The sequence below is a fragment of the Pistacia vera genome, unplaced genomic scaffold, assembly GCF_008641045.1.
Source record: "Pistacia vera cultivar Batoury unplaced genomic scaffold, PisVer_v2 Contig944, whole genome shotgun sequence".
Taxonomy (NCBI): Eukaryota; Viridiplantae; Streptophyta; class Magnoliopsida; order Sapindales; family Anacardiaceae; genus Pistacia; species Pistacia vera.
Genome location: NW_022196828.1, coordinates 260 through 12,748, shown reverse-complemented (window position 1 = coordinate 12,748; position 12,489 = coordinate 260). Strand labels below are relative to the sequence as shown.

Below are 12,489 nucleotides of genomic sequence, written 5' to 3'. Positions count from 1 at the left end.
TATGGGTTGTTTTTTTAATGTATGAGATTCAGGGTTAGGGTACCCTTTAAGACTGCCCTTCTTTCGTTTTGCAATGAAATTGGTCCTAGATATAAGGTTGCCTCTGTTGGATTCTTCAGTTTTGGAAATTCGCGGTGCCAAAGTTCGTTACCTTCTTGTGCTTGGTCTTTAATAGACATAAGAGGTGAACATAGAATATTAACAATTGCAAAAATTAATAGTTCATATATAAAACTTTAAGCTCGTTCAAGAAACATTCAGATAGCTTAGAGTGTGTTTGTTTTATTATTTTGGCTGAGATTTTTGAAATCCTACCCAAAATACATACTTGTTTCCCTATTCTAAGAATTCAATTTTATTTTATTCAATTTTTTAAACCCCTAGGTTTGTTAAGAAATTGACAAAAACACTCTCATTCACTCACATTTTCCATATTCTGGCCACCACTGTCGGAAGGTGGTCGGAATCTAGCATAATGGTGCACTACCGGCTGGATCTGGTCAGTAGTGCGCAGATCTAGCCTTTTCCAGCCAGATCTACTGTAGATCTAGTTGGAAAGGCAATATCGACGCACGACTAGCCAGATCCAATCAACCATGCGCCATTACGGGGACTTCCGGACACCCTTCGGCGGTGGTGGTCAATTGCCAACATTTAATGGGGGTGTTTTTGTTAATTTTTAATATTTTGTTGTAGAGGTGTTTAGTTAAATTAACAAACTTAAGAGGTGTTTTTGTTAATTTTCAAATCCTATCTCGTAATAACCACCCAACTCAACTTTTTCAAAAATATTATTCCAAATAATAAACCAAATACAGCCTTATAGTTCCCTGTGCTCTATAGAAGTATAAAGTGTAACGAATCATATATCGAAAACGTATTGTGGAGGTCTTAGGCTTATAAAGGGGAGAGTCTTTCAACTTAATAAGTTAGCTTTTTGGGTGTGAAACTTCCAACTCATGACAAAAGGAATCGGTGAAAAAGTCTAGGGTGTGTTTATTTATGAATTTTATGTATAAATTCTTAGTATTTTTTAAAATATTGAAAATGATTGAAAAAAAAAATGAATAGAAACATCTCCGATTTGTTTATCTGAAAATAGTATTTAAAAATGTGAAAAATAAAAAACATGTTCGATATGGTTGTCTGAAAACACAAAAATAAAAAACGAATGAAAACTATACAACTGCTAAAATTTATTTAAAATACCATTTATTTTGAGATATATATATATATATATATATATATATATATGGAGCCAGCCTTATCTCTCATGACAACCATTTCCTCTCTTCTATGCTTTAAAAATTGTTGAAAAAGGTGTCCAAACACAAATTTCGTGGCAAGAAAAACGAAGCCTTCGTTTGGTTGGATTTTGGGAATACTACTTTTAGTATTCCCAAAAAAGTTAAACAGTAAAATACCAAAAAACTCACAATATTATTCAATTTTTTTTAAACCCTCTAAATTTGTTAATTTAATTAAATACCCCTAAATATTTTTAATGTTTTTATTACGGCGACTCCGACCACCCTCTGGCGGTGGTGGCCGACTGTCCATATTTGAGGGTGGATTGAGGGTGTTTTTGTTAATTTTTAATGTTTTATTATAGGGGGTGTTTTGTAAAAAAATAAACATAAAAGGTATTTTATTAATTTGTAAATCCTACATCGTAATACCCGCCCAATTCAACTTTTTTTTAACTTTTTTCAAAAACACAAAATTGTGAACCAAACGGAGCCGAAAATAAAATGGAGTGTTTGGAGGAAGGTCGTCCCGTACGCCAAATTCTTGTTGATCGAATAAAAATTTTGCCTAGTTCTTGGTTCCGTTGGTTTAGGCCACGTTTGATAGGCTTTTTAAATAGCATTCTATAATAAAATAGTATTAATGAAATAGAATAGGATAGAATGTATTTTGGAAAATATTTTCTAAAAATATTTGTATTCTTTTTTAACCTTTTTATATTTATTAATTTAACTAAACACCACCTACAATAAAAATTTATAAATTAAGAAAAACACCCTTATTCACCCAACTATTATCTGTAGTCGACGACCATCGTCTAAAAATATTTGTATTCTTTTTTAACCCTTTTATATTTATTAATTTAACTAAACACCACCTACAATAAAAGTTTATAAATTAAGAAAAACACCCTTATTCACCCAACTATTATCTGTAGCCGGCGACCATCGTCCGACGATGGTCAGAAGTGCCAGAATAGTGCACAACTGGGTGGATCTAGCCAGTTATGCGCCGATCTGGCCTTTTTTTTACCAAATCTACGGCCAAAGATCTGGCCATTGCCGACAGTCATATCATCGGCCAGAAATCTGGTCGTCAACAATGGCCAAGATAAGGATGTTGTTGATGGCCAAACGGCCAGATCTTTTGTCATGGATCTAGCCAGAAATGGACAGATCGGCACACTACCAGCCAGGTCCAACTGGTTGTGCGTTGTTATGGCGCCGACGTCCAGCAGTGGCAACGACAACGGTAGCTGCTAGCGGGTGATAGTGGCTTGGGTGGGTGGGTGGGGGTGTTTTTGTTAATTTATAAACTTTTATCGAAAAAATAATTATTAATTATTTTGAGTTTAATAGAATAAGATTGAATTTTGAGTTGAATAGAAAAGTTAATTATTTCATTGGATTGGATAGGATAGTGAAAAAAAAGCCTACTAACCGCAACTTTTATTTTTAGTTTTATTTTTATTTAATGGTTTACAAATTACAAAGACTTGATGTATGAATTATGATGCTCAATTGTTGGTGTATCTCTAATTATATTAACAATTTCTTATTATTTGATTATGATTTATGCTCCCTTACCAATTTTTTCTTAAATTTAAAAAAAGTATTAATCATATTGTTATATAAAGGTTTTTTTTTTTTTTTTTAACTATGTTCGGGGAAAATTCCCCGTCAAGATTAATACCAATAAATCCCCGACATACCTGTCTCAAGGACGAGTATCCCCCATGTTATGCCTAAAAAACAAGAACTGATTAATCAAACAACACAATCAAATCAAGAAACACAAGAAATACCGCAGATATCAAACACACAGAACACGCCACAATTTTACCGTGGTTCACTTATCCTTTTATGGATAAGCTACATCCACGTTGAGCTCAAGAAAGGTATGAGCTCGCTGCACTTCTATTACCAGAAACCAGTCAAGATTACACAGACTCCACTCACTAGATTTACTCGTTTTACAACAGCACTCAGCCTTACAAGATACTCTTAGAATATCCCAAACCCGAGAGAACAACACTCTCACCTGAATGATTAAATCCCCTAATCACTCGACTGATACTCACAATCTGGAATTGAATCTGAACCCTAACACAGAGAGAATAGCCGACTCAAAGAATAACCCTAGCCTCTTTTGTTTTCTCTCTCTCTAGAATGACTGTATCATGCGCTTATATATGGTTGACTCTGTGAGTGATCCTGGCCGTCCAATCTGAAACGAATCCTGTGGTCTGCATTTGCCCAAACTAATACGCCTGAACGACGCCGTATTAGAGTTACTTAAACGACGCTGTTTTCAGGCTTCCACATTTAACACCCCAAGATGTCGAGGAAGGGGTTCGAGGACTCCATTCCTCGGCCTGCCCCACCCGCGCCCATCTCTACTTAAAACTATTGTCGACGGTCTCCTCGTCAATATCATTAGATAAATTGTTAGACGATCTACCCAACGACATCGATGATGTCGCTAGATGCACAATTGATGACAACAAACACTATTGTTGGCAACTGCCAATTGGGACTCTGTCGGCCAATTCTAAACTTATCTTAATATTATATAAATAATTATTTAAACACTATTTAAAACAAAAATTGTGTAAAATGTTTCAAAATTATTCGGTGCATCTAAACTCGTAAGGGGTTGGGGATTATTTGATGCATATTAGAGCCCAAGATTTTCAGTTTTAATTTTGTCCATTATGGTGAAAAACTTAGCCAAACAAAACAGTGCAGTTTAACTTCTTAATACTATCTGATACAGACAACCAGGCACATGCCAAAGGCTTTAAAGTACTTATCTCTTAGGGGGCGTTTTGTTTGGAGAATGTTGTATAACTTAGAATATTATATTAATATAAAAAAAGATGACCTTGAAGATTACTAAGAATATTTAGAAAAATATATTTGGTTAGGTTGGAATAAATTAGTGGGTATGTTATATTCATATGTTTGGTTGGGAGGAATAAATTGGTAAGTATGTTATATAGATTACTAAATTGCCATTTTTTTTAATATTAGTATACTATTATTTTTATTATTATTATTTGAATTATTCTTGTAACCTCCTACATTTGAGATTTTGCTAAAACACTATAGCCAAATTAAAATTAAAATTTTAACAAACTCACCCCCACCCACCCAAGCCGCTGTGGGCCGCCAACCACCACCGTTGGTTACGGCCAGTAGTGGTCGGAATGACACACGATCGGCCAGATCTAGCTAAGCGTGTGGGATTTGGTGGTTTCTAGCCATATCTATTTTGATCATTTTCAACCAAATCGATGGCTATTAACGACCATGGATCTGGCCATTTCCGACCAAATCTATAGTGATTTGGCTAGAATAGATTTGGTCGGAAACAACGCACGACTAGCCGAGCAGATTCGGATGGTCATGCGTTGTTCCGGCCACGTCGACTGGCGATCGACGATGGTGGCCGACGACTGGTGGTTGGGGCCAATGGTAGGTGGTGGTTGCCGAGGGTCCTCTTTGATGGCTTGTAAATTGTTTTAAAATCAATGGCATCACTATCCAAAAATTTAATTACTTAGGGATAGAACTGTAATAGCCAATTCATGTAAATTAATTTCAAAAAAGGGGTATTATTATCCAAAAATTTTAATAGTAAGAGTTAAAATTGTAACAAAATAAGATTACCAAGTAATCTCTGAATATATAAGAAAATTGTGGTATTCAGATTATCACCTATATAATCAATAGTAATTACTATTGATTTTGGAAGATTACCATAATCTTATGTTACTTGACAACTAAACATGGTAATGTAAATAATATAAGATGATATTACCTTAGAACCAGAGGTGGGCTATGCCGTGCCTAAAAATTCAAGACTCATCGTGTCGTGGGTCGTGCAATGCTAAGGCCCATAGAAATTCATGCCTCGTTGTGCCAAATCTGAAAGGCCCACAACACAGTCCGTCGTGCTGTGGGCCTAGCACGCAGGGCGGCTCGCGTGTTTTGTTGGTCAGCCTACAATTTTTTTAATATTTAATATTTATAAATTATGGTAATTTTGATTTATTATTATAATATTTTATATGTTATATTTAGTGACATTCTGTATTTGTATTAATTAAAAAATATATATATAATCACTATGAAATATAATAAAATAATTAAACATTGAAATATTAATTGAATTTCAACACATTTTATTACCTATAAGTTATAATTATAAATTACAAATACAAACTTAGAAATTAGGATTAAGAATTAAAATTAATAATTACATCTCCATTAAAAATATAAATATACAAATATAATATAACTATCTTAACTTCGATTCTAGTTTACAAATATTCAAAGTAAATGATTAATTGAAAAAATATCATACATATTCATTTTTATTAATTTATTTGAATATTTGTAAATTTTAATCAAAGTTGATATAGTTGTATTATATTTGTAAACTTGTATTTCTAATGAAGATGTAATTGTTAATGTTAATTCTTAATCCTAATTTCTAAGTTTGTATTTGTGATTTATAATTATAAGTAATAAAAAGTGGTAAAATTCAATTAATATTTCAATGTCTCATTATTTTATTATATTTTATAGTGATTATATATTTTTTTAATTAATACCAATACAAAATGAGAGAGAAAGGAGAATAAAGATATGAATTGGAGTGTGAAAAAATAAGAGAAATAATGGGGTATTTAAAGGAAAAAAATTCAAAAAATGTAAAATAGCTGTTCTTAATGACTATTTTTTTTTTAAATTTTTTTAGTAGGCTACGTCAACTAGCATGCTTTTTGTAAGGTTCATAACACGGCCCGTATGATCATGGGCCTTATCATGCCGTGCTTTTTCTAAGATGGGCCGTGCCAGCCCACTGCCCCTCTACGTAACCTCAATAATGGGGACAACCGAACCAAACATGCCCGGATTCGACCCTCCGAATTAGGTGACAAGTGAAACGGATGAGTAGTAGGAAAGTAGAGTGAAAATGGGTTCGTACCTTGGCCAACGGTTACAAACAGTCGCTGCTTTGAATGCAACTTCAAAGCTTTTAGTCTCCAAATCATCTTTAACATTCAGTTTTCATCACTATCATCGTTCCTATCACACTTCCCCTTCTGCTTGTGTTGCTACCAAACAGCTCAGAAGCCCAGACCTTGTAGCCTTGGAATATGCTGACCTCAATCTCTCTGAAAAAATTTCTGGGGTATATATATATATTTTACTTCTTAAAAAAAAAAAAAAAAAAAAAAAAAATTAAATTGTGGGTTTTTATTCATTGTTGTTGTTTTGTTGCAGGAGCTGGGCCATGTGAGAATCAGGCAGCATGTCAACCCTCTGAGTTCATCGTTCTCTGTATGGAGTCTGCTGAGTTTGTTTTTACTCAGTTTATAATTGTATTGTGTTAATAATGTAATTAATACGGAATTGTTTTGTTTTAATTAGGCGCCAGTGCAAGTACCCGATTGGAATGAAGTTTACAAGGACCCAACTTTGCCACTTATGGTGGATATTGGCAGTGGTAACCCTTCACCATATATATAATATTTGCATATGTGCTAAAGTTTAGGATTTGTTGAAGCTATCTTTTCTGATAGAAGACATCTTGAAAGAAAAAAGAATAAGTTTGAGCGAAATGTCATGTGATGGTGCTTGTTTGCTTATTTTTTTAATAGAATAATGATTGTGAATGTTCAACTTCATTATTATGAACATCCCAAAAAGCAAATAGCACCAGTCCTAAGATATCTTGTGTTCTGGTCTGATTAGCTCATCTTGTTACATGAGAATCTTACATGGGAACTTGAAACATTACATTTTCCGTTTCAGCTCTTACAAATTCCTATTGTATTAGGCATTGTATGGGACGATAAATTTGAATATAAACAGAAAGTACTGTGTCACAGTTGATACCTTCAATAAGTTGAATAGCCTTCCCTTGATTACACTTGAGAGTAACCAAGTTGCAAGAAAAGGCATTTCTCTAAGCTGCTTTCTTGAAGGAGGTTCCTAAAAGAGATGGTCCTTGCCTTTAAATTTGCATAAGTGCCTCTTTTATGCCTTTGCCCTTGGCTGTTCTAAATTTATACCCTTGACAAAACACTTTCTGTTCTATGCGATGAGAAAAGACAAATGGATATTTTTACTATTGATGACATTTGTTAACTATGTGCTTTACTATCAAGTTTTGGCTTATGGAATCAGCTTCAATGATTGATTTTTTTTTTTTTTTTTAAATAATTATCATCACTCTTTATTATTCCTGTGGTAGTTGTGAATGCTGTAATCATTGTTGTTACTGATTGTTGGAGAAAGCGCTTTTATTTCAAACATGTATCTAACAATATAAACATTCCCCAGGTAGTGGCCGATTTTTAATGTGGCTTGCAAGAAAAAACCCTGATACTGGAAATTATTTGGGACTGGAAATCCGGCAGAAAGTATGGGAATGAACTCCTTGGGTTACTTCTAATTCTCTCAAGAATTCTTCTGACTGAATTAATGTACATTTACGTGGTCCTCTATTTTATCCTGAACTTTGAAGACAGGGTACTTATTTCTTATGTTATATTACTCTTTCCATGATGCAGCTTGTCAAACGTGCAGAATTCTGGGTAAAAGAGTTGGCTCTTGATAACATGTAAGGCTTTGAAATTACTTTATAGGTTGAGCAAATAAAAAAGCTGACAATATCTATCTTATTGGTGATTTAAAAGAATAACTATTTGAGATCTGTTGCAGACATTTTATATTTGCAAATGCCACACTTTCTTTCAAGCAATTGGTGTCCACATACCCTGGACCCTTGATGCTAGTTTCAATCCTGGTGAGTGCAATATGGCAAGTGAATATTCAATAAGACAATTAGTAGATAGTGTTTCAATGCTAAATAGTTTTCGCTCTCAATGCTCAGTGCCCAGATCCCCATTTCAAGAAAAGACATCACAAGAGAAGGGTTGTGCAGAAAACTTTAGTAGATTCTATTGTAAATCATTTGATGCCTGGAGGAAAGGTATATGCTCTGAGGCAGAATTTTCTTTGCATGGATGCTTTTTTCTACCTTTCTTTTCAGTTATTTGATTTGAAGTTTTTCCTTAATAATGAGAAGAATTTAATTTTTAAGGTACTGTCTCCATTGAGCGAGACTTTTACTTGATAGGAATTATAATGGGAACTTCTTATGGTGACCAGATTGGTGGTAGTTCGCAACTTAAAATGACACCATATGTATTTGAGTCACCTGTTGTACTTGTTGGAAATTTATATATCTTGCTGTCGGTTGTAAGATTAAATTTATTTATATTTTTATAAATTAAGAAAAAAGGGAAAACTGCGTCAAATTTAGCTGTATAAGGAAGAAATGAGGCACTTTATTTATTATTTTGTTTGCAGTTTGTTTTAAATGGATAACTTCACCTCTTTATGTTGTGGATGCTTCCAACCACAGCATTCAATCGACTTCACCTGCATTTAGTGTTCATTTATGAGTTTATGTCAGTTGCATTGTCATCGTAATTTCAGTTTACATTTTTTCAGTTTTGTCATATGAACTATCAGGTTTTCAGAATTACTTTTTCTTCACATTATACTAAATTGGATGTTTGTTACTGGGTTGTATTTGATAACCAATCTCTAAAACTATATTTATAGAAAGTGTGGCTGTTGTTTCTTCAGATTAATCCTGCAGATACCCTTTCCTCGTGTATCAAGTTCTTGAAAATGATGTGCTTATAATGTGCTTTTATATAACAGAATATTCTACTTCAAACTTCATTCACATGCAAGCTTTAGCCTTTTAGATGTGTCTTGCTCTCTTACAAAGTTTTGGTATATTGTGATCAAACAGGTTTTTGTGCAGTCTGATGTTCATGAAGTGGCTCTTGACATGAGAAATCAGTTTGATGCGGAATCAAACGTGCTACAGCACATTGACACAATTGACCTAAGTGTGCCTTGTGACAACGAAGGATGGTTATTAAAAAACCCAATGGGGATTAGGACTGAAAGAGAAATTCACGCTGAATTTGAAGGTGCAAAAATTTATAGAAGGATGTACCAGAAGCCGAAATGAGTGAAGAATAGACTGTCTCTTTCAGCTTGGTGAGATCTTACATTTTGGCACGTAGTAGTCGTTGTAGTTGAAATGACTTTATTTACTATCACAGCAGTGGATGTCAGGGGGCAAAACTGTGTATTATTTTTTCTTGAAAATATTCTGCTAACATAATGGTTAATTAATTATAATATTGTTACAAACTTTATATTACAAGCTATGTGTACTCATTTAATAACGTCTTTACTATCTTTGCAAACTATTGTATCATTTACAAGACAGTCAACATTTTTGGGGGGGAGCTGATGCCTGCCGGAAGGTCAAGGAAGTTGGTGACCTAATGACAGGGGAGCCGGCGACTAAAGCACTTATTGCAAGAGTAAATGTTTGTCATGAATAATACTGGGTAAAAGTAATACATGGTTTTGGAGAAATTTGGTTTAAGTTCACTTAGTAAGCAAGTCATGATTTTGAGGATTGTATCTCATCCTCAGAATAAAAACTTTCTTTTAAATTATTTATTGCAGGTTTATTAATGTAAATTTAACATTCTATAAAGCCAAAATTAAACCACCCAAATATATAATTGGTGAAATAATGGTTGAGCGTTTTGTTGCATACCAAAATTAGATCTGTTCACAAGTCCTCTGTATAAAAATAAACATCTAAGTAAAGCTTAACTGGTAAGAAAATAGAAGCCTTGGCATTTGGCAACGTGTATTAGTAGAAAAATAAGCATTTCAAATAAAGCTGCCAACAAATTATCCCAGCCTTAAAATAGTTAATATTGATTGCGAAAAACATTTGGTAAGACTTAGCACTTTTAAATTTCATTTATGCAAATTAGGAATCTTGAAATAAAGAATCAAGTGAATATTAAAGATGGCATCAAATTGAAATGCAAACAAGCAAAGGTCCAAATGAGACTTAGTGATGGGGATACTTTTGCATATGGTCATAGGGGTGTTAAAAAAAATGCAAAAACCAAACCGAAAAACCGGTTAACCAAAAAAACGGTTCGGTTACGGTTCAAGAATTCAAAAAACTGGATTTTAGGTTCGGTTTTTGATTTGGGTAAAAATGAAAACTGGTTAACCGAAGCTGGTTTTTTGAACCGGTTTACTAAAATATAATAATAATAAGAATAATCTTAATCCCTAAATTTGCACAATTTCTTTTGTTGTTTTCTATTGGGACTTATTTAGTTATTTTGTTGTTTTATTATGGACGTTTTATTACGGACTTTTATTTTTGTTTAATTTCGGACTTTTATTTATATCTATTTTTAATGTATTGTTAGTTGTGGTCAATGGATATGTATGACTATTTAATTTTTATTTAGATATGTATTGTTGATGTTTACAATTTAATTTAGGAAATTTAAAAAAAAAAAAAAAAGTTTAATCCAATAAAAAGGGGAAAAACCAGTTAACTAGTTTTTTCAAAGCGGTTAATCGAAAAACCAGTTTTCCCCCCAAACCGGTTTGGTTTCGGTTTAGGAAAACTCCTAAACTGAAAAACTGATTTGGTTTAAGAAAGCGGTTAATCGATTCGGTTAACCACTTTTGAACACCCTTATATGGCCATATAGGACATGGATCACATTAACTTCCGGGTGGCGGATACCTACCTACCCTCAAAGTCAATTATGCTCCTGCCTATCCACCAGCTGGTTATCCAACCGCATACTTACTTACAACATCATTGCCCATTTATCCTCCTAACCAGTAGTAGCAGTCGCATCATATCCGAATGCTACACCTTATCCAACTTATCTTGCAGCTTTGTATCATCATTCAAGTATCTGAAAAAGTCTTAAAGGAGATGAACGTATTGTAGATGCAAAAAATCTATGGTAACGGAAATAGGGTCTGATCCCATGAGGTTGAGGCCACTGACAATTTGTTGGACCTGCACACACGAAGAGATAAGCGTGAAACTTACAAAAAACACTGGGGTGGTGTTTGCCATAGGCACTTGGACACTCAAGTCAGTAAGGCTAAAAGAGATTATTTAATAAGAATTAAGGGAAATAATGATTACCAGGAGTCTTGTCAGGGGCTAGGACTACAGCGAAGGTGTAGAAGTCTCGGGAGCAAGAACTTAGGAGCAAATAGGCGATTTTGATTTGTGGAGATCGAATCCATTATGAGAGGTCAGACCTCTGTTTATATAGTGAACCCAACGGGTTGGAATCCTATTAGGACACTAAGTCCTACTTTGAGAGATAATCTCTATCAGAAAAGAAATATAATTTCGTGCCGTTATCAGATTAAGTTTACTAATTTGAGTAAGATTTGAAATCTTAGCAGAAGAGGAAATAGAATGGGTTCTTGACTTCCTATTTATGGACTGTTGTAGGCTAATGGGCCGGAACCCATTTTAGCTTAACTTGTAGGATAACCCAACTCATAGAGTGGGTAGTTCACAAGGTGAATTTAAGCGTAGGCCCAACCAAAATTGGGTTAAAGCCTTAGGCCCAAGACGATTTTTTGCCCATACAGTTAGCTCCACACTCTCTAAGTTAAAGGGTATTTAGCTTAGAGAGTAAACTTAATTGAATGAGTGCGGGCTGAGCGGGTCAATGCTAGCAGCTCTTTAGGCCAGATGGACTGTTATTTGGAATATGAAAGTTCACTCGACTAACTTGAGTTGGGAGGAGTTTGCTCGACCAACCTGAGTTAGGAGATGGGTGCTCGACCAACCTAAGTTGGGGAGAAATATAGAGGTTCACTTGACCAACCTAGGTTGGAAGGAGTTATCACACGACTTGTAATAGAAAACCTAGGTGTTAGGTCATATGGTCGAGTCGGCATGATCAACTTATAGTTGAACTCCCAAGGCATTGGGCCTTGTGGCTGAGTTGGCGTGACCAATTTATAGTTGAAATTCAAGAAATCAAACCTCGTGGCCGAGTCGATGTAACCGACTTGTAGTTGAAAATTTTAAGACATTAGTCTTTATGAGTCGAGTCGATGTGAATTGATTGAAGGTGAACATTGTTTTTTGTTGAGTAGTACTCAATTTTTATTGAGTTGGGAGGAGCACTAAGCCAAATAGAGAAGAAAAATGCATGGGATGCATGTGTTTAAGTAATAAACTAAATGGAGAAAAAATAAATTAAACTGATTGTTAAGTTAAGAGGTGAAGTAATATGCATGACAACATGGCGTGCATGTTAAAAAGAGAGAG

The 12,489-nt window shown here is 34.3% G+C and overlaps 1 protein-coding gene across 1 annotated transcript; it reads left to right on the top strand.

Moving 5' to 3' along the window:
• Positions 1 to 6,231: 6,231 nt before the first annotated feature.
• Positions 6,232 to 9,315, top strand: LOC116120768 (tRNA (guanine-N(7)-)-methyltransferase-like). The gene is made up of 8 exons (XM_031406737.1): positions 6,232 to 6,450; positions 6,543 to 6,599; positions 6,690 to 6,765; positions 7,605 to 7,684; positions 7,835 to 7,884; positions 7,986 to 8,070; positions 8,158 to 8,256; positions 9,091 to 9,315. The coding sequence occupies exons 1-8, from the start codon at positions 6,232 to 6,234 to the stop codon at positions 9,313 to 9,315; spliced, it is 891 nt and encodes a 296-aa protein (XP_031262597.1).
• Positions 9,316 to 12,489: the final 3,174 nt, after the last annotated feature.